This window comes from Amblyomma americanum, chromosome 6, assembly GCF_052857255.1.
Source record: "Amblyomma americanum isolate KBUSLIRL-KWMA chromosome 6, ASM5285725v1, whole genome shotgun sequence".
Classification (NCBI taxonomy): domain Eukaryota; kingdom Metazoa; phylum Arthropoda; class Arachnida; order Ixodida; family Ixodidae; genus Amblyomma; species Amblyomma americanum.
In genome coordinates, this window is record NC_135502.1 from 168965364 (window position 1) to 168993108 (window position 27745).

At 47.1% G+C, this 27745-nt stretch overlaps 1 protein-coding gene across 1 annotated transcript in view; it reads right to left on the bottom strand.

Annotated features, from left to right (window-relative positions):
• The window catches only part of LOC144094168 (uncharacterized), a 459487-nt gene that overhangs the window by 90155 nt on the left and 341587 nt on the right, over positions 1–27745 (bottom strand). The window contains exons 34-36 of the mRNA XM_077628085.1: positions 17863–17970; positions 16264–16479; positions 10904–11011 (exon numbers count right to left, since the gene is read on the bottom strand). Coding sequence (XP_077484211.1) covers positions 10904–11011; positions 16264–16479; positions 17863–17970 — 432 coding nt within the window. The remainder of the gene's footprint in view (positions 1–10903; positions 11012–16263; positions 16480–17862; positions 17971–27745) is intronic.

Here is a 27745-nt window from a genome sequence, read left to right on the forward strand (position 1 = left end):
ATGCTGTTGTACACTTTCCTCTTGAGGGAAATTGGTAAACTGCCACTCATGATCTGCGAGAATTTGCCATATGCGCTCCACCCCATTCTTATCCTTCTAGTTATCTCCCTCTCATGATCCGGATCAGCTGTCACTACCTGCCCTAAGTAGACGTATTCCGGCACAATTTCTAGGCTCTCGCTGCCAATTGTGAACTGTTGTTCCCTTGCTAGACTGTTGAACATTACCTTGGTTTTCTGCATGTTAATTTTTAGACCCATCGATCTGCTCTGCCTGTCTAACTCGTTGATCATGATTTGCAGTTCACCTCCTGAGTGACTCAGCAAGGCAATGTCATCAGCAAATCTCAGATTATTTAGGTATTCTCCATTTATTCTTATTCCCAACTGTTCCCAATTCAGGCCTCGAAATACCTCCTGCAAACATGCGGTGAACAGCATTGGCGATATCGTGTCTCCTTGCCTGACGCCCTTCCTTATTGGAATTTTATTGCTGACTTTATGGAGGACTATAGTAGCTGTGCAGTTGCTATATATATCTTCCAGTATTTTGACATAAGGCTCTTCTACCCCCTGATTACGCAATGCCTGTATGACTGCTGAGGTTTCCACTGAGTCGAATGCTTTCTCGTAATCAATGAAAGCTATATATAGAGGTTGGTTATATTCTGCGCATTTCTCTATCACCTGATTGATAGTGTGAATAGGATCTATTGTGGAATATCCTTTACGAAAGCCTGCCTGATCCTTTGGTTGATTAAAGTCTAACGTTGCCCTGACTCTATTAGCGATTACCTTAGTAAATACTTTGTAGGCAACGGATAGTAAGCTGATCGGCCTGTAATTTTTCAAGTCCTTGGCGTCTCCCTTCTTATGAATTAAGATAATGTTTGCATTCTTCCAAGCTTCTGGTACAGTCGAGGTCATAAGGCATTGCGTATACAGGGTGGCTAGTTTTTCTAGCACGATGTCCCCTCCATCCTTCAACAGATCTGCTGTTACCTGATCCTCCCCAGCTGCTTTTCCCCTTTTTATTGCTTCTAAGGCTTTCTTTACTTCATCTTTCGTTACTGGCGGGATGACGCATTGCTGTGCACTGCTGTCTTTCTCATTGGCACTCTGATTACATTGGCTACTGTACAGCTCTGTGTAGAACTCTTCGGCTACGTTAACTATCTTATCCATATTGCTAATGACATTGCCCTGCTTGTCTCTTAATGCATACATCTGGTTTTTACCTATGCCTAGTTTCCTCTTCACTGTTTTTAGGCTACCTCCGTTCTTTATAGCATGCTCGATTCTCTCCATATTAAACTTCCTTATGTCGGCTACCTTGCGCTTATTTATTAACTTTGATAGCTCCGTTAGTTCTATTCTATCGGTAGTGTTAGATGCCTTCATGTTTTGGCGCTTCTTAATCAGATCTTTCGTCACCTGAGATAGCTTCCCGGTATCTTTTCGAACTGTCCTACCGCCTACTTCTACTGCGCACTCCGTAATTATTGATGTCAGGTTATCGTGCATTGAGTGAACATCAAGATCATCTTCCTCAGTTAAAGCCGAGTATCTGTTTTGCAGCGCTATCCTAAACTCCTGTGCTTTCCCTCTTACGGCTAACTCGTTAATGGTCTTCTTCTTCGCTAGCTTCTTCCGTTCCCTCTTCAAGTCTAAGCTAATTCTAGACCTCACCATTCTATGGTCGCTGCAACGCACCCTTCCGAGGACGGCCACATCCTGAATGATGCCAGGTTTAGCGCATAGTATGAAGTCGATTTCATTTTTAATCTCACCATTGGGGCTCTTCCAGGTCCACTTCCTGTTTTCTCGTTTGCGGAAGAAGGTATTCATGATCCGTAAATTATTTCTATCCGCGAATTCGACTAATAACTCTCCCCTGCTATTTCTAGAGCCTATCCCATAGTCACCTACCGCGTGGTCGTCAGCCTGCTTCTTGCCCACCTTCGCATTGAAGTCGCCCATCAGTACAGTGTACTGCGATTTTACTCTATTCATTGCTGATTCTACGTCCTCATAGAAGCTTTCAACGGTCTGGTCATCATGGCTGGATGTGGGTGCGTAGGCCTGCACCACTTTCAGCTTGTACCTCCTATTCAGCCTAATTACTATTGCTGCTGCCCTCTCGTTAATACTGTAGAACTCCTCTACGTTGCCTGCTATATCCTTATTAATGAGGAAACCCACACCTAGTTCTCGTCTATCCTTTAACCCGCGATAGCACAGTATGTGTCCGTCCTTTAGCACTGTATACGCCTCACCTGTCCTCCTAACTTCGCTAAGCCCTATCACATCCCATTTAATTCCCGCTAGTTCCTCGAACAGCACTGCTAGGCTAGCCTCACTAGCTAAAGTTCTAGCGTTAAACGTTGCCAGGTTCAGATTCCAATGGCGGCCTGTCCGGAGCCAGAGATTCTTAGCACCCTCCGCTGCGTCACAGGTCTGACCGCCGCCGTGGTCAGTTGCTCTGCAGCCGCTGGGGACTGAGGGCCGAGGGTTAATTGGTTTGATCATAGAAGGTTGTGGCCAAGTACTACACCAGGGTGGCCAAATCCTGCTCTGGTGAGAGAGTGCGTTGTCGGTTCTGGTCACCAAGATAAGGCCGCACTCCAGGCCTGGTTATGCAATTCCATCGACACGCGGATCTTTTTTTTTTTAACCCGGTGGAGAATTGCGCGGCACCAGGATTTGAACCCCGGTCCTCTTGCACGCGAGGCGGATGTTCTACCTCTACGCCATCGCTGCATCTGTTCAATGATTATGACACTATTTCAGACCCTTGCACAAAAATGCTTGTCATGCTTTCGTTTGAAGTTTGAGACTTTGTATTGTTCTAAAGTCTCACGTATCTCGGTGGACACCCGAACAGTGCCGTAAGGAAGGGATAAAGGAGGGAGTGAAAGAAGAAAGGAAGGAAGACGTGCAGTAGTGGAGGGCTCCGGAATAATTTCGGCCACCTGGGGATATTTAACGTGCACTTGTGTCGCACAGCGCACGCGCGCCTTTTGCGTATCGTCCCCATTGAAACGCAGCCGCTGTGGTCGGGTTCGAACCCGGGTACTCAGGGTCAGTAGCAGAGCGCCCTAACCACTGAGCCACGACAGGGGGTTTCCCTGGACCGCAAGTTTAATTTCGCAGCATGTGCAACGCTCTGATGCTCAGTGATTTTGCGTGAGCAGGCGTGATCAACTGACAGTGTGGATATTGTCATCGATGGGTAAGTCTCCCGTGCACATGGAGAGGTCGTTAGGTTGGTCTCGACAACAAAAAATTATTCCGCCACCATCTGGAAGATGTTGAAATGACAAGCGTTAGCTGTTGGGCAGCGCAATCTATCGTCGATGCGAGCTATTATCACGTGATTAGGCTACTTTTCCATACTCACAGCGAGCGGTCGCATACCGCCTTGTGAGCTGCCGAGTGCTGACGTCATGGCCGTCATGTTAAGCATTACCATAAATAAATGTTAACCTAATTAGGCGATATTGTTGTCTAACATGTTCTACTCATCGAGCCCGTTAAGAATATGCCATTTGTTAGATTATGACGTGATTGGTTAATGAATCATAAGCAATTTAATTAACGCCTTACCATAAGCAAATATTAACTTCAGTATTAATATTGACGTCTAACGGGTTCTACTCATGTAGAGTATTCCAAATATCTAATTTGCTTTCTGATTACTTCAATAATTACTGGGTTATAAACGATTATAGATAGTCACGTGACTAGTTAATTATGACGTCACAAAATTGGTGACCGCCGCAATAAATCACCAATTCGATACACTAATGACGTCACAAATCAATCACTAATTGGGTTGCTATATCGATTTACTATAGGCGCCACCATCTTGAATTCTTCAGACTTAAAAATTTCACGCTGAAGGGAGGTCGTAGCAGGCCCCAAGAAATCGAGAAACGTGAGGAATAAGAGCTAAAGCTCTTAAAAGTTCGCACCATGCGAGCGGATCGGTTTGGCGTAGGCCTATTTCTGCATGAAGGGAAACTGGTGTAGTGTATGTTAGGGAATGTGCCTGGTGTTCTGCAGCGTTTTCTTCGTCGTCAAGCGGAACTCGCCGATGATCGATGATTTAGTTAACCATCGTTCCCAAATGCTCTATCGTGGCTACTTTGAGCAAGGGACATCGCCCAGTGAACGTGTTGTTATATTTTCGTATCTCGTTAGGGCAGTTCACCGTTCTTTCGCGCCAGTGGTTGTTAAAGAACCAGAGTGGAAAAACATACCCTAGTGCTGAACAGGCAGTTATAGTGCAGATACAAGGAATTCCATGGTCAGCAAGTAACATTTGTGAAATAAAAGTACATCTCAGGAAAAAAATCTACACCTTGTCGGCGTCCCTAATCTGCCTCATCCCGCGTATCCGCATTCTTCACGAGCAACAAGTTTGTAAATGCTGTTATATAAAACATTTGTCCGCATAGTTTCGAGACTGATCTATTTGCTTCTCTAGAAATCTTCCCCCAAAACAAACGTTGGTGCGTATGTGTAGCACCTACTTTTCGGGCTAACCTGAGATGTCTATGTTATTTGCTGTGGCAGCTGCTAGATGGCACTACATGTAGAAAAATAGGTTGTCATTAGTCATCTGCGCATTGTACAGTGAGTGAATATGGAGAAATGGACCTCTACCTCGAACAGCGTGTAAACATAAAATTCTGTGGGAAGCTTGGCAAGACAGCCATACGGACGTATCAGCTCCTTCGTGACGCTTACAGCAACGGGACATAATTGTGGACGCGAGTTTTCGAGTGGCACAAGAGGTTTGTTTCGCGGAGAACGTCGGTGGAAGACAACAGAAGGCAGGGGTGCCATTCAAACTCACGGAATGAAATCAACATGGCTCGGATCAGGAAAATCGTACAGCAAAACCGCACCATTACAGTCCGCATCCTATGAGATGATCTGGACATTTGTAAGAACATATGCCACTAAACCTTGCGTGAGAACTTAGGGAAACGAAAGCTGAATGCCAGATTTGTGCCGCACTCCCTCACACAGGACCAGAAGGACACGCAGTCATCAGTGAGAGCTGATTTGCTCTCCAAAGGAGAGAAGGATGCTGCATTCGTCGACAGCATCACTGCTGAAGACCAAACACAGTGTTTTCAATACGATACTCAAAAAAAGAGGTAGAGCGCCGAATGGCAGTCCACAAGCCCTCCGGCATCGAGAAAAGTGCGGCGACAGAAGACGAAAACCAAGACGATTCTCATAGCTTTTTCGATGCCAGAGGTGTCATACACCACGAGTTCGTCCCACAAGTGCAGACGGTGAATCGGGAGTTGCATATCCGTGTGCTCCAAGACATGCGTGATGCACTGCGGCGCCGTCGACCTGACTTATGGGCATCTGGACAATGGAGCCTTCTCCACGATAACGCAAGGCCACACACTGCTCTCAGCGTGACAAAATTTCTCGCCAAGCACAGCATTACTGTAATTCCTCATCCGCCATACTCGCCTGACCTCTCCCCATGCGATTTTTTCCTGTTTCCTCGTGTCAAGAAAGCACTAAAAGGTCGCTGAATGGGGAACGTTTAGGCCATTCAAGACGCCATGACAAAGGAGCTGACAGCCCTGCCAAAAGAAGCGTTTTCCAACTGTTTCCAAGGCCTCAAGAAGCGTTGGATGCTGTGTATTGACTGCAAAGGAGACTATTTCGGAGGGGTGCTGCACAAATCATTTCAATGTTAAACGCATTTTTTTAATAGACTCAGTCTCGGAGCTTCACGGACAAAGGTTGTATTTACTCCTCCCGAATGCATTTCGTGCCGTGCTTGTTGCTTAGAAAGCGACTTGAGATTGTGTGCCGTCATACAAAGTTGTACAGGCAGCGTACGCCTTGGTTGTGCAGTCTTCGCGGGCGGGAAATTCGTGCGGAATATTAAGAATATTTTTCTTCCCTAGCAGCATCAAGAGTGAGTAAATTTCGCTTATGGTTGCATTGCGGCTGACATTTATTCGTTTGTGTTTATTCCCTGATGTCCTGGTCTATATTACTGCGCTTATCGTTGTTTTTTATCCTTTGTGGTAACGCTCGGGTCGGCCCGGCATTGCACTGCCTCCGGGATCGGCCCGGGCATGTTAGCGCGCGCCTTTTCTTTCTATATTTCCTCTCCTATCCTTTAAGTCTCCTACTTTCAGCACGCGGCCAAGAGCGTGGCTCGGTTTGAGCCAGTAGGCAGGCCCGAGCAACTTTCCTTTTAGTTCTTCCTATCAGCAACAGCAGCAGCAGCAGCAACGCTCGTCTCATTCTATGCATTGTTCATAACAGTTACTAGAAGAGTCCTTTATTAACACGGTTTGGCGGAGTTATTTCATTTCAGTTCGTCACCCCGAGCCCACTTCTCAAGACTATCGTATAGTTATAGAAAAAAAAAACAGGGGGGGGGGGGGAGGGTACAATCACATTCAAGCCGAATTTGTTTAGCTTTTTGTTTGTACTACTGTCATCTCTACATGCATCGCTGCAAATTGATTTAAAAGTGCGGATTTTAGTGTGCTCTATTTAACTGAGGCGGAGCACTACTTCCCTGAGATGCAATACACTTGCATACATTCTTTGGGAGGTAGCATCTTGGGACACGCTTGCTCATCTCTATACAATCCTCTCGCACCAAACGTTTAAAAAACAACTCTGTAAGCACATTACCAGTAAGGCACGGTCTGATGCTGACGGTCATTGGCCATTTCCGTCGAAATAGCGTTGTAAAATAAAGCGACGAACCATTCGCAGCCGGCGGAGAAACCACATCACCAGGCATAACTGCGGAATCCCGCGAGTGGTGTCTCTACGTGCACTTAATTGTAGGCAATTCTTTGGCTTGTCAGAGCTTTCTTTTCGGTACGAGTGACATCTATTACGCTTCGCTAGCCAATAAATATAGCGTGACTTATACCGCACCTTACGGTCGCTTTCATCATCATGAGCATAATTACGCCAATTAAAGGACAAAGGCGTGTCCCCATATCCCTCCGATTACACGCTTTGTTCCAGCTGCGCCCTTCTTATCCCTGCAAACTTCATAATTTCATCCGAATACAAATTTACTGCTAGCCACTGCTGAGCTATAGCCTCTCTGCTGGAATCCAGTGCGCTATCCTTAACGCCAATTAGTTACCTAGCTTTCGCTCTACATGCCCTGCGTACTCCCATTTTTTATTAGTGCAGACTAGAATATTATTCTTATAGAGCAAGTGTCCTTTTAAACATGTCGCATCCTAAAACCTGTTAGTTCTTTAAGCCATGCGCCGAGGTAGGACTAGTAGTTTCGTGGGCACGATTAACATTCCCCTCCGTTTGCTGATTACGCTTACTGAAGCAGCACGCAAGGTTGCTTGCAAGCTTGTTATGGACATGTGAAAAAGTATGCTGCGCTAGTAGAAGGGTTACCGTCGCTAAGTCAAGCGCACTGAACGCGTATCTAAAATCACACAGAACAGCAAAAGTACCTGCACAAGTTACATGTCATATCCGGAGGCTTTAACTTCCGGAAGCTAAATACATGTGGGCTACGAGGAACACCACAGGTAGAGGGCTACATATCAAAGTGCGACGATGTTAGCTTCTTTTTGTGCAGTGAGTGATATCGAATAGCACTTTGGCTTCCGCGTATTAAGGCAAACGCCTTTAATGGCTCATACTCCCGTCCGTCCATCCGGCGTTGCATCCAGCGCCTAGGGTGACTCATCGACGAGCGCAGCTGCCAAAATATTAAGGCCAAAGCCTTTAATGGCTAATGCTCGCGTCCGTCCATCCATCCGTTGCGCTCTTCAACTCGATAAGAAAAGAAATCTTTGTGCACGATGAGATTCGAACCACCATCCTTCGGCTCCGCAACCGAGCGCGCTAACTACCACGCTTTCTGAAAACGGGTGTTTGCAGAAAGGCGTCGAGTCAGTCGGATGCCTCCCAAACGCCCTTTGGTGTCTCCAGCATTTCAAACTCACAAACAATTTTTATACTTAACATCTTCACCACATATCAGTGACACAAGCAGCAACACCGCGCTAAAGGCTTTCGCCTCACCGCACTTTAGATCAACAAAGTGCTCCCCTGAAGTATTGTTACTGTGGCGCTTGTCTTGATGTGTGCTCTTTTTAACGTGACAGCGTTAAAGACCCTGTGTAGCTGAAAAGCCGGTGTTGGCGCCGGCGGCGTTGGCTGTGAGCGAAAAATCCTAGAAGAAATAATAAATAAAACCGAGTAGGATATTGGTCGAGCTGGGGAATCGAACCAGGGCCTCTGGAGTGCGAGAGGAGCCCGCTAAGCACTCTGCCACGCCAGCTCTTTTTGTATTTTTTGCCTCTTTCGACAGTTTGCAAGAGATCACAAACATGTTCTGCGCTACATTCTCAAACATCAAGAGCGGTCATGAGTTTCACTCACGTGCCACGCCATCTCGATGGTTTGGAATGAACAAAGGCTCGTCTAGTGAATACGGTGTTGTCTTAGAAGGGTGCTCTAGAGGCGTGTACTGTGGTGTATCAGCATAGATATTACAGCATAGAAATTATGAGCATAGAAATTACAGAAGTCGCAGTTACGCGAGTAGCAAAGTACGTTTCCGCTACTTTTCCTCTTCGCTTGGCGCGCACGTAGCGCCATCAGGAGGCGCACACTAAAACCACTCCTTCCTCCTCCTCCGTGTGCTGTGCGATGTCAGTGCACGTTAAAGATCCCCAGGTGATTGAAATTATTCCGGAACCCTCCACGACAACACCTCTTTATTCCTTTCTTCTTTCACTCCGTCTTTTATCCCTTCCCTTACGGCGCGGTTCAGGTGTCCAACGATATATGATACAGATATTGAGCCATTCCCTCTCCCCCCAAACAAACCACCAACCTCGTCCTCGCAATGTATGCCCCTGCCCCAACAGAAAGAGCGCGACTGCCGCGCCTCCAGTGCCTCCCGCTCGTCTCGTTCGGGCGCAGTGGGGCTATCGATACAATCATAAGAGGGGCTTACTAAACTGCCCTCAATCTTCCAATAGCCACTTCTACAGAACGACTCTTAGAGCTTGGTCTGCACAACACTTTTACCGAGCTCCAAGAAGCCCTCTTGGAAAGTAAAAAAGAACGGCTTATAACAACAAATGCGGGAAGGACGATCCTGTCTAAATTAGGGAAATGGCGGGGGCTGGAGACAAGAGGAAGTAAAACCTCTCTTCCAATCCAAACCCGAGACAAGATCACCGTTAGCCCAATCCCGCGTCACATGCATCATGCTCATCACAAAGGCAGGCGACAAGCGAGAGCAAAAGCACTTCAAAAACAACTAGAAAAAGGCCAGAAGCCGTCTACGTAGACATTGGGGCCTACCGCACGCCCGGAAAGTTCTCAGTCGCTGCGATTTACCACCAACTAAAACCGGCTATCCAAGCGTGTACCTATGACGGAAACCACTCCCCTGCAGTGGCTCTGGCAATAGCTATCACCATAAAACACAAAGACCAAAAAGGAGAGTCCTCTAACGTCATAACAGACTCCCAACAAGCCAGCCGAGACTTTCTTAATGGCAGGCTTCCCTCAAGAGCAACAGAGCTACTTGGCAATCTAAGCCAAACACACGAACCAACTTGGAAACCTGGTCACGAAGGACTAGCTGGCAATGAGTTAGCCAAAGATCTAGCCCGAGATTTATCGAACCGGCCCGATCCACATCCCTACCCCACGCCCATGCCTAGCACCTATGGTGACAGATTAGAACATATTAGGCTGGAGCGCAGAAAATACCCACCCCGTCACAAGAAAAATCGTGACTCCTCCGAATCCATAGACATGAGGAAAGTTCAGACCAACATTTTCCCTAACCTGTTCATCCTACACAAGATTAGCCCCACTCAATATCAGAATAAATGCCCTTGGTGGGGAGCTTGCCTTACGCTCCACCACATACCGTGGGAATGCACAGCGAAACCAAAACACTTAACTGTGTCCAACGCGACATATGAGCAATGGGAGGTGGCCGTGAACAGCGAGGCCCTGGATCTGCAACTAAAGTTGGTTCAGCAAGTCCGTCAGTCAGCGAAAGCCAGTGGCGCGCCTTGGACTAGGGGTGACACCCAAGTTGCTCGAGCAACCTTCCCGAACTACAATAAAAGTTTTATCTCTCTCTATATCTCTCTAGTGTTCGTGGCATCGGGTTCGTCGAGAACGATGTGGCGACGAACTATGACTGCAACTTGTGTCCCGCGTGTTTAGGCAAGGCGCCTGGCAGCGCTTCTACGCGGTTTGCCGCTCCACGCGTCCGTTTCTCCGTACGCAGCATCAGGTTCATGCGGCGCCGAAGGCTCTGGCTGTGAGCGAAAAATTCCAGAACGTTTAATAAATAAAAGAGGGTAGCAAGTTGGTCTTGGCAGGAAATTCATAACCCGTTACGTTATCGCGTCATACACTCAAGGCGGAGCTTGAGTATCACCTCCACATCTTTTGTCCGGACTTAGTTTCGCGCTTTTTACAGGATATGAACATGCAACTCGTCCAACAATTCTCTTCCGATGCGGTATGACCGCGGCCGCATTTATTTACTGGAAAACAGAGTCCCTAAGGTCCGCTGACGCCCTGCGGCTGTACTCGAGGCCTCGCCGGGGATTCTGAGACGCACGGGGCGCAGTGGCTCGTGGTAGTTTCCGACGTGCAGGTCATGCAAGCCGCGAGGGTCGCTGCGGCTGCTTGTGGATGACATCGAAGCAACTGTTCAGAAGACGATAACTCTAGAGAACCTTATATAGAGATCAAGAAAACGGCGTGCTTGTTTCTCGTCAGACGCCAGAACAAAAGCGTTCTCAGCTGCAATGTTTAACGAGGAAAATTTGTCAGCTATGCATCGCGGCCACTCGGAACCAGTAGCGCTGATCACTCACCGCAGAGCCTTGCTCGCCGGGAATTCCTGGTGAGCCCTGGAGTCCGGGGGGACCCTGCGGGCCCGTCTGGCCGTCGTTTCCCCTCTTGCCCTCTTGGCCCTTCTCTCCCTGCACGTTTCACAGACACATACACACTTCGTCAGTCTCCCTGGAGAGAGGTGATCTCAGTAGCGGTGTCTCGATCGCCTGCACTTGTACACTGCTGACGCGTTCGGCGTTGCTAGGTATATTTCAAGGTAATTCATTGCAAAATGCTTGTGCACCGCTTTCTAACCTCACGGAAAACACATTTATAGGCATTTAGGTGCTATGGCGCCATTATTGTAGATTTAGTGAAAAGGGTTCGGCCAAACCAAAACAAGCGGCATCTTGCTAGATCTCAGAATGGTCCGTCATTCCAGGAGACCACTAAATAGGCTTTGATGAGACGGCTATATAGGGCTGGGGCAAAACGCGTCGTTTTACTCTGACAGTTGTGTGGATGGACTTCATCTGAAGAACGTCCACTCTAAGGTCTAGTCTCTGCTGCGATTTTCAAGTCGCGACAACTGCCGCGCGCCGCTACAAATACCTGGCGGCGCCCGCGCTGTACTTCGGCACCTATTGAGCGTAAACTTTCAATCACGCGAGAAAGTGCAAGTTACTGACCCGTATACGTGCCGATCGCTGTAAAAGAGGTTAAAAGTCTGACTAAGCGAATTACGGTATTACGATATTTTCAAAAGGGCGACTAAACGCAATATCACCAGTCGACACAGCGTAGAAGTGTGCCTCTCGCTTCCTTCTCCCCCAGTTTCTTGAGTGAAATAATTCTACACTAAATCATCTTGCCAGCTGCGGCCTCCGTATCCACGCAAACTTCTTAATCTCCTCCGCCCACCTAACCTTCTGCCACCCCCCACTACGCTTACTTTCTCTTGGAATCCACTCCGTTACCCTTAAGGAACATTGGTTATCTTACCTTCTCATTAAATGACCTGCCCAAGCCTATTTCTTCCTCCTTATCTCGACTGGGATGTCATTAACACGCGTTTGTTCCCTCACTGACTCTACCTGATTCCGGTCTCTCAACGTTAGACCTATAATTTTTCTTGCCATAGCTCGCTGCGTTCTCCTTAAGCTTAACCTTTTTCGTTAGGCTCCACGTATCTGCCCCGTAGGTGAGTAGCGGTAATACACAGCTGTTGTAATTTTTCTCTTGAGGGCTATTGGTAAACTACCGTTCATGATCTGAGAGAAGCTGCCATATGCGCTCCACCCTATTCATTTTCTTCTACTTACTTCCCTCTCATGATTCGAATCAGCAGCTACTAACTGCACTACGCAAACGCATATTCTCTTACCACTTCCAGCACCTCACTAGCAATTGTGGGCTGCGGTTGCCTGCCGAGACTGTTGAACATTACTTTGGTTTTCTGCATGTAAACTTTAAGACCTTTAGTTCTGCTCTGCCTGTCTAAATCATTTGTCATGCTTCCGTCATTATCTGCCTGGCTACACTCACTGCAGTACAAAGATCTCTTCAATCAACCCGGTCCTGTGCCAGCTGCGGCAACCCTATCTTCCCAGTCTTATCTCATCCACCAACCTAACCTTTCGCCGTCTCCAGCTACGCTTCCCTTCCCTTGAAATCCAGTTTGCTACCATTAAGAAGCGTCTTTTAGCTTCCCTACCCAAGCCCATTTCTCCCTTTTAATTTCGACTAGGTTATCATTAACCAGTGTTTGATCCCTTACCTACTGCCCTCTTCCTGTCACTTTACGTTACTCCCATAATTTTCTTTCCATAGTTCGCTGCGCTGTCCTTAAGTTGAACCCTTTTCGTTAGCCTCTACGTTAGCTTCCACAGATACTGCTACTACATACTTTTATGTTCAGGCATATTAGTAAACTGCCCTTCATGATCTTAGAGAGCCTGCCAAATGCGCTCCACCACGTTCCTATTCTAGTCATTCCACTCTCGTGAGTGGGATCGGCGGTCACTACCTGCCCTAAGTAGATATATTTTCTGACCACTTCCAGCGCCTCGCTACCTATTGTAAATTGTGTTGCCTTTCTGAGACTGTCGAACATAACTATGGTTTTCTGCATATTAATTTTTTGGGACCACCGTTATGCTCTGCCTGCCTAAGTCGATGTTCATGCTTTGCATTTGATGCCAGAGTGACTTAACAATGATCATTACATTAATCATTACATTGACAAAATCCACGGTCGCTCAGACTGTCATGTCTGCGGGAGATTCCCAGGCAACGAACACACGTGCTGGATGTCTCCGAGTATCACTGAATGAACTTAATTACTCGAGAATACCCCCCAACCTCACCAAATCCCCCACGTATGGCGGAACAGGAATCCTTCGCCTTGAGAACTAGAAGCCGCTCTTTGCCCCACCTGGCTGCACATATCCATGGCATATTGCACAACCCGTGGTTTGGAGGAACGCATGGGGCTCAATTCACGTCAAATTCACCCAGACGAACGCGACTCAGACATGAGTTTTTGTAATAAATTATTTCTCTCTATCTCTGTCAGCGGTCTGTCAGTGAAAAGCGTACACGTCCTAGCGAGGGAATACTTTGATACAAGATTAACTGAGTGACACGTCCGGGCTTTTAAGACACAGCGGAAAAGGAGGACGCAGTTACAGATGTGGGGTTTTGCACGTTGCGTACGCGTCTTGCTAGCCGCCGGCCACAGAACGAGAGCGAATATTGATGTGGAGTCTAGTGCCCCTATGTGAGAAGAACAATGGGCAGAAAGGAGATTTGCGAAGATGAAGCGCTGGGAAGCCTACCGTGCGCAAATGCGAACATCATTTTATAAAGGGAGCTATTATTCATCAATATCCGCCCAAGCACAGCCTTACGCGGCTACAAAGAAAAGCCATACAACTTCCGCAGAAACTTCGTAGTTGAAGAAACCAGTACTGGGCTCACAAGAAGGATTTTTTTTTCAACTACGAAGTTTTTGTGGAAGCTTTTTAGCTTTCCTTTGCATCCGCGGACGGCTGCGCTTGTGTGGATTCTAATCAGCAATTGCTCCCTTCTTTGAAACACTCCACCTTGGGGGATTCCCCTAAACACTGAAGCGTTATTGCTGTAGTTACACAGCGTGTTAGATTGCAGAGCTCTGTTTTGTGGCAGTGTCAGAGGAAGCCCACCGCAGGGTACCTGTGGGTAAAGTTCCACATTCGGCCTCTTAGCAGCAAATGCACGTCGGATGTAGTAACCCAGCACCTCCCAAACAGGAGGTGGATGCTTATACCACTAGGCCAACACAGCGGCAGCCTAGTAGTTACAACGTTAGCTGTTACAAGCGCTAGGTGTTCTTAACACTTTTCTCAGCTTTGCTCTATTGTAGGCGTCCGTACACCGACGCATGGCACCAGTCGGCAAAATCTATGGAGACGTTTAGGTGACCTTACGAGTGGAACGCGATAGCAATTAATTTCACATTTGTCGCAGCTTCTATTGAAGCTTTTGCATGTGCTTGCTTTAGATTCTTTGCAATTTCCTGCCCATCAGCTGCCGTATTCGGACATATAGTTGCCATACCGGGTATCCCTTATGATATGAGGATGCCGACATATGCATACATGGCATTTTTTTGTGATTTTTGATTTCGATTGTTCATTTCGGCTGCTGTCTAGAAGCTAGGTTGCTCATAACATGTTGGGAAGGCTTTCGATGCGGCAGAGTTACGCGACATCTCTCGACCAACCATTAATGATTTCAACCTGCCATGGTGGGCAGCCCGCTCACAATCCGGTGGCCAGGTTGCCACCTGCCAGTATGGGCAGGTTGGGATGACGTCACAAGCTTACGTTCCCGCTCTCTGCTAATCGGCGAATTTCGTTACACTGGACATTGGCGGGGTTTTTTGTTAAGACAACGTTAATGTTATCGCTTTAAAAATTCACCTCTGGCTGCCGGCTGGTAAAAGCGAACCTCCCACCTGCAAGCCCAGCACATCCTGCCTACTATGCTGATGCTCTAAACCTCTAACCAATAGGACAACATTGCGGTGGCCCAATGGTTGCAGCGTTAGCTGTCCTTAGCTCTGTCCTAAATTCTACGTCGTTGACGTCGGCATCCGCATGCCCAACATCTGGCTCCCACCGGCAAAAATGCATCTCCCCTACACTAGGCCAGTCCCTTGCGCTGTGAGATATCAGCCATCTGCTATAGTTATCGACAGATGATAGCACCCAGCAGCCAACTAATTCTCATGCTTCCTCCGCTGCGCGACAGGTCACACCTCCTGTCTTGCTTGAGTTAAGTGTTGTGGAGACGAAGGAGACGCTCTAAGTTTCAGTTCAGCGCAATTAAGTCAGGTGTGATTATCATCCCTCACGGAACTGATTCAGGGTCTTGTTGAAGGTCAGCAAGCTATACGCAGTGATTTGGCAGTTGGGATTAGCAGACCAGATAAGAAAAGGAAAAAAAACTGTTGGGAACTTTGGCCTTGCGCGTGGACGAATTTGAGAAAAATATGAAAGATATATCCACAAAAAAAATAAGGAAATAGATCGCCTACATGAAAGCTTAGCAGAAGCCCAAGAATTATTGAACTGGCAGAAGAGAGGGGTAGTTGCTTTTTATCGCTTTTCAACCCCACCTCATTCTCTAATACACGTTTTATCCCCTGACGTGACTATCATCTGGTTTCCGGTATATATTCTCTGCTATATATTTTACGTAATACAAAATAAAAATTCAGTTGATAGCGTCCGTGTGTGTGTCTTTCTTTGTTTCGTCCTGTGTGCCGTCCATTGCGCTGTTCCGCCACCATGCATCCATAGTCCTTGGTACCCGGCTCTTAAAGCAACCGCTAGAACTGAAGCTCCAGGAGCAAGCGTTCATCCATTCAACTCATTGATCACGGAGGCAAGCTTTAAAATCTTCTCTGTACTTTCCTAACCACGCTCATAATAATTAAATTTATCCGATTCTAGGGAATTGATGGGTGCGATTGCTCGGTGGCCCGGGGTACCCCTAAAAAGACGACGACGAAGCAGGCAGTGGCGCGGGGTGAAGCGCTCGCGCTAGAGTCGCGGCCAACAAAACCATGTTTCATGGCGTCGCCGTAACGTCCCGTTCTTCGGCTTGTCACCGCGCAACAAAGAACGCATTAATACTTACAAATCAACTCCGATATATCTGTTTCTTCACGATTCCAAGCTGGGCCATCCACGTCACAATCCCGCAACAGTCCTATGATTTATTTGTGTAGTTTGCTCAGGGATTACTTACTTTTGCTCATTATACTGCGTCATTGAGGTCAATGATGCACACTGGTGTCGTAGGCCTGGCACCTAACGCAGATAAATGTACACAGAAAAAAGAAAGTGCCACAAGCCTGTGATCCCCGTGGTCCAGGGGGGCCTGTGGGTCCTTGCAGCCCAGGCAGTCCGGGCAAGCCTCTATCTCCCTGCGGGCCGTGCGGGCCCGGGTTTCCGGGAGGTCCAGCAGGACCTTCGGCACCGGCTTCGCCTTTGGAGCCCGGGAAGCCCGGAGCGCCTGGCGGGCCCGCCGCCCCGGGAGCTCCGACCCTGCCGGCATCGCCCGTGGCGCCCTACGTTGGTAAGCCCCAGAGTCAGTGGTCTTCACAAAGGGGACAAAATCCGGTGAACCCCAGAAGGCCAGAGAGAGAGTATATGAGTGGGCTCATATACCAAGCCGTACTGTGCACTTTTTTTCGGTTGCTTCCAAGAAAAGTCTCAATAAAAGGCCCCTATCATTTCTTTATTTACATAGAGTAGTTTACCGGGCCCAAAAGGGATTGGCAACAATAATATACCAGAAGGAATAAGTATGTAAAGAAACGCTTGGTGAAATGAAAGAAAACATTAGTGCACGCCAAACTCCTAACCAAAATAATACCACTACATATAGCATAAACAAATACAAGAAAGAAGAGCATGGCAAAATACGACACTAAGCAAAGCAGTTGTCAAGAGAGAAATGTGAACGAGTAACAACAATTCCAAAATGCAAAACATAGTGCAAAAGGAAAGGGGAAAAAAGAGAAAAAATATGTTTAATCATCATCCCGCTGATCACTTAATCTTTATTGGGATCACTTAATCTTTATTACTATGAAATAAATATACTGTGCCTTAATATGGGGTTGCATATATAGGACTGTCTTTGCATCCATATTGTTCGAAAAGGGCCGTATCGCACAGTAATAACATAAGCATTCCATACGCAGATTGTGAAGCGTTATTTAAATCCCTACATATACTGAACATCTATGACTTCAATACCACAATATTGCTTTTTTAGTGCACCACTTCAGATAATTAATTTCATGTGACTCACTTTAAGTCAAAACTTATTGATTGTCTTTCCCCGTCTTTCCGCTTCGAGCTGAGCAGTCCCCTTTAATCCGTCGTTTTCTCTTACCCGAAAATAAAAACTTGCATGGTCGTCATTCGATTGTATTTACAGGCCTTGAATGTTGACATATGCTTCACCGAAGCGAAATTATATGCCTACCTTCGTACTTTCTAAGAAACATATAAAATATATTATTTAAGAAATCGTAATTCCAGATTCCTTTCGTAATCTGCCAATGCGCTATCCATGACTAAGTTTTCGTATTCTCGTGTGTCATGTACATGTATACTGAGTGTTTATGTTTAACTGTATAAATATCTCTTAGCTTTGTTTTGAATAAAGGTGTTCTGTTTTTGCTCACAGCACTGCGTTTTGATTATCAGCGTCACCTTCTCACCTGTGTTGCAGTGCATTCATTTTTCCAGGTGTAAGAATCCAGATAGCTTTAAACCATATCGCTGGGCCCGGGAGGTCCTACATTGACTTGTTATATAAATGCTTGCCTTTTGAAGAACTGCATAGTGCAAAGGCAGCATTTAAAATGCAACGCCAGACTGTCTTTCTCAGGGGTGTACAGAAAAGAGCTTTCGCACGAAGGTACGCAAAGCAGCCTCACCTTGATTCCCGCAATTCCCGGCGGTCCCTGCGCGCCCGGGTTCCCGGGCTCTCCTGGCCTTCCTGGCTCACCAGGCCGACCGGGAGTGCCCACGAATCCAGCGTCGCCCTGCGATGTTTTCGGCATTTAGCAATTTCCTGAAACAATGTACACTATCGGCGCAAAAAGGCAGAATAAACCAAAACACTGGCGCCCAGGTGTCTTCTAGGTTCTAGCAAAGTTCCCAGTATACTATTTACGAGCAGAACATACTGCAGAGACGCTGCCGTTTCTTCTCGCGTTTTACTACACTGCCTTACACATCCGTGCTGCGCGATTTTTGTATGTATGCTGTTGTAAGCTTGGCTCTGTTAAGAGGACATCGTTCGACCCAGTGGCGTTCGTCCTGATCATCGCTGCCCCGACGGCTCTGCTCTGCTGGAACGATCGGCTAAGTTTCGGGTGGCTGATTGTGGCATTTTCTCTCTGCGTCTTTGCGCGGTAAGGCAGTAAGCCCGGACTATGTCCACCCAGTCTCCCGGCCAGGGGAGTTCCCTCTGGTCGGCTTCTCTGTCAACTGATCTCCTACCGTTGGAAGCTTTTTTGCGCAGTGGTGTCGGCAGTATCCCTGTCGCGCTGGTGCCTAAGGATGGTGGTGCTATCAGGATGAACAACCCTGGTGCTGTTCGGGCTGCTCTCCAGTCGACGACTTCTCATTATGAGTCAATCTCAGAGGTTCACCAGTTTGGATGCGGTGGGATTCTGTGCAGATCGCCAGACCTCGCCTGTGTAAGAGATTTACTAAACTCCTCATCCTTTGCCTCCCTTCGGGTAAGTTCTTTCATCCCTTCTCATCTGGCGTGCACGAAAGGTATTGTACGAGGTGTAGACTCTTCCCTGTCTCCGGCAGAGACTCTTGAGCTTCTGTCGGCTGCAGGTGTTGTTGCTGTGCACCGCTGTAGCCGGGATGTAAACAACGTGCGGATGCCCACTGAATCAGTGATTGCTACCTTTGCCGGCACTTCCTGCCCCTCTGAAATCAAGGCATGGCCTCTAATTTTTCGGGTAGACCCATTATCAACTCGGCCTCTGCAGTGTAACAACTGCTGGCGTTATGGCCATAGCGCTGGCGGTTGCAAATCCAACTTGAGGTGTTGCAACTGTGGGGATGGTCATGCAACAAGCACCTGCACTGAGAAGAAATAGAAGTGTTGCCTTTGCGGTGGTGCGCACTCTGCAAACTACTCAAATTGTCCCTCTCGAGCTCAGGAAATTCAAATTCTGGAAATAATTGACAGGAATCGCTATTCGCGCCGTGACGCTATTTCAGAGGTCAAAGAACGTGCACGCGGTTATGCCGGTGTGACCGTTCGGCAAGGTGTCATGCTAGACTCAACGCTGTCCCAGGCAATTGCGGCTGCTGTGGAGGCTTCGATGTCTAAAATGGTAGAAAAGATTGTCGCAAGTGTTTCAGAGTGCTTTACAAATGTTCTAGCGGCGCAGATTACACATGCCGTGCAGGCTAGTTTGGCACCTCTTTCGACAACAATTCCCTCTCCTCTTATCCGGTCTCAAATTCCAGTAGCATCACAACCCCAGGAACAAACTTCTGTCACTTCCGCTGTACCTACCTCGGGTACTTCGAGGGATGTTGATATAATGTATGATTCCGAGATGGTGGAGCCTGATGCGCGGCTTCTTAAGCGCAGTGGGTCCCCCATGTCTCATTCGTTGTCTTCTCAGGGCACCCAGCCCAAATCAAAGAAGAAGCAGCTTGGCACTAAACCCAAGGATACCATTTTGGAGCAGGCAGTTGCTGCTGCTAGAATTTCGCAACCATAGCGTCGTTGCGAGTTCTGCAGTGGAACTGTCGCTCTATTCTTTCCGCTTCCACAGATTTACACTGCCTTTCTACTCAGCTTAATCCGGATGTCATAATTCTGCAAGAAACGTGGCTTTCAACCGACAAACATTTTCATATCAATAATTACCGGTCATTTCGCCTAGACCGCCAGTCAAGAGGCGGGGGTTTACTAACTTTAGTCTCTTCAAAATTTTGCCACAGGGCTGTGGTATCTTTTCAACAAATGTCTCCTGACTGTGAGATTTTGGCAATAGACTTTGTACTTCCTGGGTGCTCTTCATTTTCAATAGCAAATTGTTATTTCCCCAATGGAGTCCAGGATGTTAGACCTCTGGATTTTTTACTCGTAAACTGTAAAAACCCAGTTCTCGTGGCTGGGGACTTCAATTCTCATCATGTGTCTTGGGGTTTTAGGACTAATTCGTGCGGCAAGCGCCTTTGGGACTGGGTTTCTGATCACAACCTGATGTGCTTAAATTCAAGATCAGCCACTTATCTTCGCTCACACACTCAATATGTTTTAGATCTCACGTTCATTAGTCCTGGAATTGGCGTAACGAATTGGTCGACAGTTGATAGCGGCACTTCAAGTGATCATATACCTATTCATTTTGATATCATATGTTGTGTTACTCCGGCGTCTTCTCAGTTGCGTACACATGTAAATTATGACAGATTTCAGACGGCGTTGCGCTCTGCCCTTGCTCCAGTGTCTAACATCGCCGAGGTCCACCCGTCAGCAAGCATATGTCTGGCTATTGAGGAAAGCCGTAAAAAGTCGGAGTTCCTGGTGAGGCCAATAAAAGGGAATTCTTCTAACTGGTTGAATGCGGACAGTACAAGAGATTACAGGCGGAGGAAGGCAGCATGGAAAAAGCTTCTTCATAACCAATGTCCGAATAACTGGAGTGATTATAAATTTATTGCAGGCACCTTTAAACGCACAGTTTCTCGCGCAAAGGAAAAATATGACTCAGAACACTTCGATTATCTTTCAAAGGCGGGCCACCGACGTGCACTATTCGGTTTTCTACGGTCTAGGAAACAGCTCATGTCCTCTCATCATTTTCAGTCATTAGTTATGTCACCTGTAGAAGCTATCCAGGCGGTTGAATTAATAGCCACAGGCCTGCAAAAGCGGTTCTCCTCTTTACTACCTATGCGACCATTGTTGTTTGCACCAGTCGTACCAAATGATAATGCCTCACAAGTAAATCTATCAGAGCTTTCACAAGTTGTCCAGAGATTGCCAGCTGCTGCTCCTGGCCCTGATGGTGTTACCACAAAGATGCTCAAGATTCTATCTGAAGAGTCTCCCAACTCCTTATTGCACCTAATAAACTACTCTCTCAAACGCGCTTGGATACCTTCTGAGTGGAAGCTGTCCAAGGGGATCCCTTTACTTAAAAATCAGAGTGGAGGCTATAAATTGGATAATATTAGGCCAATTTTTTTAACATCAAACGTGGTAAAGTTGATAGAAAGGTTGTTACTAATTCGGGTGTCAGCCATTGTGGACCGCAAAAGTACACTCAGCCCGTGCCAACTCGGTTTCCGGCCACGGTGTTCGATATGGAATGTACATGCTGATCTTGAGAGCAGAATTCTCCTTGCTCGTCGTCAACGCCTGGGCGCGGCTTTGGTTACGTTAGAAGTCGCCAAAGCTTACGACAGTGTAGAACACTCCATCCTGATACATAGGCTACAGTCTCTTCAATTTCCAGATTATATAGTTGCATGGATATCTGCATTTCTTCATAACAGGGAATTCTTTTGCGTCCATAATGGTGTTCATTCAGAGAGGTATAGACAAACGCGAGGTGTACCGCAAGGAGCTGTTCTTTCTCCTGTGCTCTTTAATATTCTGTTAAGCTCAATTCCTCTCCACCGCCATGTACGCACTTACGTCTATGCGGACGACATTGCGTTTTTTTGCTGCTGCGCCGGATATACATTCTCTGTATGGTCTGTTGCCGTCATATTTGAATACACTTGAGCACTGGTTGAGCGCATTACACCTGAAGTTAAATGTTGGCAAGTGTGCTACTCTTGTTTTCCCTCTATTCACTCCTGTAGTGGTCTCTCTCACTTGCCAGTTAAAAATAATACCGCAGGTTCAATCCCTAAAATACCTAGGGGTCATTTATGACAACAAACTCACCTGGCGACCTCACATTGACCATGTCGCGGCGAAAGGGGCTCGTGCCGTGGGCATGTTACGGAGATTATGTCATCACCGGTACGGAATGCGCAGAGATGCGCTATTAATGATCTACATAATGTATGTCAGGCCAATTTTAGAATTTGGATCAGTGTTGTTTTCAGGCTCGGCTACAGATAAACTTCGCCCTCTCGTCCTTTTAGAGAGGGAAGCACCTCGCATGTGCCTCGGCCTTCCAATATGTGTGGCTATCAATGTGCTGTACCTTGAAGCCCGCATTCCGTCTCTCTTATCACGACTTCAATTTTTAACTGTGCAAACTTACTTCAGGATCTTTGAATCCCATTTCCACCGTTCCCAAAGCATTTTCTGTTCTCAGCCGACCTCCTTTTTTGGTGTCCCCTGGTCTCGTTTCAATTCCCCTCAGGTAGTGTTTGTGCAAAGATTACTTCAGCCTTTAGATGTAAACATTTATGATATCCTTCCTGCGCTTCGGAATGGGCCCACTATCCACATTGTTTTCGACGACATATTCCCCAAAAATGCAAAACTTTTGCCACCGAGTATTCTAAATGGCCTTCTAGAAGATCATCTGAGGACCCTACCAACCGATATAGCAATAGCCACTGATGCATCGCAATGCAATGAAAAAGCAGGTGTGGGAATATTTTGCTCCCATTTAGACTGGTCCTTTTCTCTGCGCCTTCCAGATTTCACCCCTATTTTTCAAGCAGAGTTTCTAGCAGTTGTACTTGCTCTACGCAAGCTAGACCCCTCTATTACAGCAGTTGCAGTAATTACTGATTCTTTATCATTGTGTTCGTCCCTCGCTGCACAGGTTGACGGTCCCATTTTATCAACTTTCTTATCCCTACTTCCTCCGCATTTGAGCCTTGTTCATTTAGTATGGGTTCCCGGCCACAGCAGTGTGACAGTAAATGAGATTGCTGATAATCTCGCAAAGGCTTCCCTCAGCGGCCCCGTGTTGCCAATCATCCCGGCTATAGCCTACATTACAGCATCTAGATTTCGGCGGCGTGCGTTTTTAAGCTCGCAAGACACATCACTTTTAACATCGGCGGATTATGAGCACCTTAAATATTATTGGAACAGGAAAATTTGTTGCTCTCGGCAGCTTGAAGTATCACTGACGAGGCTACGCTGCCGCATCTCCCCTCTAAATTTCTATTTACACAAGTCGGGTTTGGCGCTCTTTCCACTTTGTGCATTTTGCCGTGAGCCAGAATCCATTGAACATTTTTGGCTGTATTGTCGCCGATTCAACTCAGTGAGAAAAAGGTTGCTGGAGGAGCCCTTGCAGCATCTTGGCCTTAGTTTGAGCAGCCCGCTCTTGCTATCATTTGGCTCCACCACATTTGGGTTCAGGCACAGATCTGTTTGCACCGCTGTTCAAAATATCCTGATAGAATCTCACCGACTGCCTTGCTAAGTGTTTCAACCTTTTCTTTTCTATCAATAATTACATTTTGACTAAATCATTAATATTTAATCACTCTCTTTATTATTCTTCTTAAAATTTTAAAATCAAAACACTCATCCCTTTTCTGTTCGTGACGAAAAATTCACCGGTGTTATGCTCCCACGTGCTTTTCCTTTTTGTTAACTGCGTTCAGGTGAATAGCCACCCGATTCATGGCCGATCCCCCAGTGTGGGTATGTGCCATCTTTTGATAGGCTAACAACAACAACAACAACAACAACAACAACAAGTGTTGGACGGTGCTGACGTGTTCTTGCTGGTGCTTGGCTTCGAGCTCAACTGTGGTGTCCTGGTGGTGCCTACGTGGTCATCTCTGGTGAGGCCGTTCTGTGTGGGGGATTTGGCCAGGTCTCAGGTTAGGTGTGTAGGCCAGGTTAATGTGCATTTGAGGGTGCGTTTGGCTCAGGTATGTCGCTGACCTCCCCGGGTGAGGGGTCGGCAACCTTGTTTGCCAGCTTGCCCACCCAAAGCTTGCCGTTAGAAAATTTTCGTAAAAATGGAATTGACATCATCCCTGTGGCTATCGTGCCGATCGGTGAGGGAACGATCAAGATGAAAAGCCCCAAGGTCCTTCAGCAGGAGCTAAGATCTCTCACTACCCACTACCTCCAGATCTCTGAGGTGCGACCGTTCGGCCGGAGAGGCATTGTTTGCATGTCCGCTGACATTGATTGTGTCACAGACCTGCTCCAGTGCAAAATTTTTCATCAGTCATTAGCGGTTAAAGCCTTCATCCCGGAACAGCTCGCATGTTCCAAAGGTATTGTTCGTGGCGTGGACCCAGCATCTTCTCCGCAGGATATACTGAAGGAGTTTCAGGATGCAGGTGTGGGGGTTCTTTCTGTCTACCGGTGCAGTAGAGAATTCAATGGTGTGCGTGTTGCGACAGAGTCAGTTATCACTACGTTTGCTGGTTCCTCCTGTCCTTCTGAACTCAAGGTTTGGCCGATAGTGTATCGTGTGGACCCTCTGCAGCCCCGTCCTCTTCAGTGCAACAACTGTTGGCGTTTCGGTCACAGTGGTAAAGCGTGTAAGTCGGCGACCCGCTGCCGGGTTTGTGGAGAAGGGCATTCAGATGACAGCTGCGCCTCTGATCAGCCCCAGTGTTGCCTATGCAAGAGCAACCACTCAGCTGATGATGTCAACTGCTCGAAACGAGCCGACGAACAAAGCCTGCTCGATATCATTCAAGCGAAACGATGTTCGAGAGCAGATGCTTATGCACTTCTGGATCGGAGGGATACGTACTACATATGCCAGCCGTGCGCGAAGCTCTGTTGCTGATATACCGTCAAGTTTGACTACTTCAATAGTGTCCTCAGTAGAACAGGCTCTTTCTGTGGTGGTCGAGCGAATGCTGGGCAGTTTCACCGAGGCTCTATCTCAACTTGTTGCTGGCCAATCTCTGCCTACTGAATCACATGTTTTGGCGGCTACGCCGGCATCACTCCCAAGTGCTGCTAGTAAGAGTCATTCCATGTCGCCTCCTACCGTGCCCCAAGTACCGCCTGCCAACAGCGCTCCTGACAGTGTCGCTCACGTAGATACTTGTAGCATGGACGTTGAAATGCTCACCACTTCACAGAAGCGTCGAGCTTCTTCCTCACCCTCGAAGTCAGCTGTTACGCAAGTCAAAGCAAAGAAAGGACCCCCCAAATTAATTCCCCAGACTGATGTGCTGAAGGAGGCTGTTGATGCCTCTTTAACCAGTCGATAATCATAGCGGGTCTAAAAGTTATGCAGTGGAATTGTCGCTCCGTACTTTCTTCTTTACCGGATCTTGAATTACATCTTCATAAACATAATCCAGATATTGTGATTTTACAAGAAACTTTCTCTCTCCACTTAAATCATTCGCATTTAAAAAGTTTCGTGTTTTCAGGGTAGATCGCGTTAATGGCAGGGGTGGTGGGTTAATAACTATGATCTCTACGAAAATATGTCACCGGGCATCAATCTCGCAGACAGTTATGCGACCTGACTGTGAGTTGTTGGCGGTTGAAATCTCCCTTCCACAGTGCGCCAAAGTCACTATTGCTAACGTCTACTTCCCAATCGGTGTTCACAGGACAGAGTGTTTGGATACCTTACTGAGCGGCGCAAACAGCACAGTCATCGCAGGAGATTTTAATTCGCACCACAGTGTCTGGGATAGTCGCTCTGACTCCTGCGGCCAGCTTCTGTGGTCCTAGATGTCAATGAATGCAGTGCACTGCTGTAATTCCGGAGCAGTAACCTTTATGCGAGGAGGATCCCGTTCAATCATAGATTTAACATTAGCATCTCGTGGGGTTGGCGTATCTGCATGGTCAACTGAAGACTGAGGTACATCTAGTGACCACTTTCCAATAACCTTTTCTATTATATCCTCGCCTATCAGAAAAGGTGGTGCAACCATGAAATTTGTAAACCGCATTATGTACAAAAAATTGATATCTGCCTCACTCCCCTCCATAGTTAGCTCAGGTCGAGCACAAAGAGCTCAGCGGACAATTACCTCTCTGCAAGATGCTGCTGAGAGCTCTGTATTCTCGGTGTGCACTACTGCTCCTGCCAGACAGCCGTCTCCTTGGTGGACGGAGGAGTGTGAGAAAGCTTATCGTCGTAGAAAAGCAGCCTGGAAAATCCTTTCCTATAATCAGAGCCCAGCTAATTGGATAAATTATAAGTTCTTCTCTGCATGTTTCAAAAGAACTGTTAAAAAGGCAAAGGAGGATTATAATCAAAATTTAAACACGTGTCTCTCAAAACCCCAGAATAAGAAGGCTCTCTATAGATTCATGGCGCAGAATAACAGCTCTCCGGCCTCCAATCGCATAAGGTCAATGGTAATGTCTCCGCAGGAGGCTAAGCAAAACCTTGAACGCATCGCGCAGGGGCTGGCCTTACGTTTCCAGGTACAGAAAGCAGAACCTTTGCACACTCTCACCCCCAGCTCGGACTATCCTGAGGTCGACGTGTCGGAGCTCCTGCAAATTGTTTCCTCGATGCACTCTGCTGCTCCGGGATCTGACGGGATTACTGTGGGCATGTTAAAGATTTTAGCGCACGGCTTTCCAACTCACCTTCTAGATATTGTAAATGCGTCATTGGAAACCTCTTGGACTCCTCACAGTTGGAAAATTGCGAAAACAATTTTACTTTTAAAAAATGCAGACAATGGATTTTAATTAGACAATATTCGGCCGATTGCTTTAACCTCAAATTTAGTAAAGCTAATAGAAAGAGTAGTACACAGTCGCCTCAGAAAGCATGTTCATCATATTAACGGCCTCAGCCCCGCACAGATTGGCTTTCGTCGCGGTTGTTCCATATGGTCCGCGCATGTGGATCTCGAGAGCCGAATACGACTCTCAATGCGCCAGAGAGAAGTTTCGGCCTTGGTGACGCTTGACGTTGCGAAGGCCTATGACAGCGTGAAGCACACAGTCCTCATTAACAAGCTTGCTCAACTACAACCACCGCATTACCTCTACGCCTGGATTTGTGAATTTCTAAAAGATAGATTTTTCTTCTGTACAGACGGATCTTTTTGTTCTAATACCTATGGTCAATCAAGAGGTGTGCCGCAAGGCTCTGTTCTTTCTCCGCTGCTTTTCAACATATTAGTTCGGGACATCCCCATTCATCCTAACGTTACAGTTTATGTATACGCAGCTGATATATCTTTTTTCGCATCAGCAAAGGATATTCATGTGCTCTACGGGTATTTGCAGGCATATCTGAATGCTCTTGAAGTCTGGTTGGACCAAATCAATTTATCACTTAATGTCAGCAAATGTGGCGTGCTGGTATTTCCACCCGACGCTCCTATGTACATCTCGCTAGCCTACCGCTCCACTCCAATTCCGCAGGTGGAGTCGGTTAAATACCTAGGTGTTACTTATGACCAAACTTTGGACTGGCGACACCATATTAAGAAAAACGTTATTAAAGGAGAACGTGCACTGGGCCGTTTGACCCGAGTTGGCAATAAAAAGTTTGGCATGCGTCGTGACACGCTACTGCTGCTGTATAAGGCTTATATGAGACCGATTCTGGAATTTGGTTGCCCCTTGTTCTCTGGTAGCGCGAACTACAAGCTGCAGCCATTAGCCTTACTGGAAAGGCGTGCCCTACGGCTATGCCTCGGGCTCCCAAAATCAGCTTCCAACGCTGTCCTTTATCTGGAAGCCCGTATCCCCAACCTCTATTCCCGCTTCCAACTTCTAACAGTGCGTACTTTCCTCAAGTCTTTTGACCCGGCCCCAGGCGTTAGTATTCCAATTTTTGTATCCCAACCACACCTTTTTTTGACTAATCACTGGCCACGTTATCAGCTTCCGCAAGTTAGGTTCACGCAGAATCTGTTAGCTCCGCTTCAGGTTGATCTGATCTC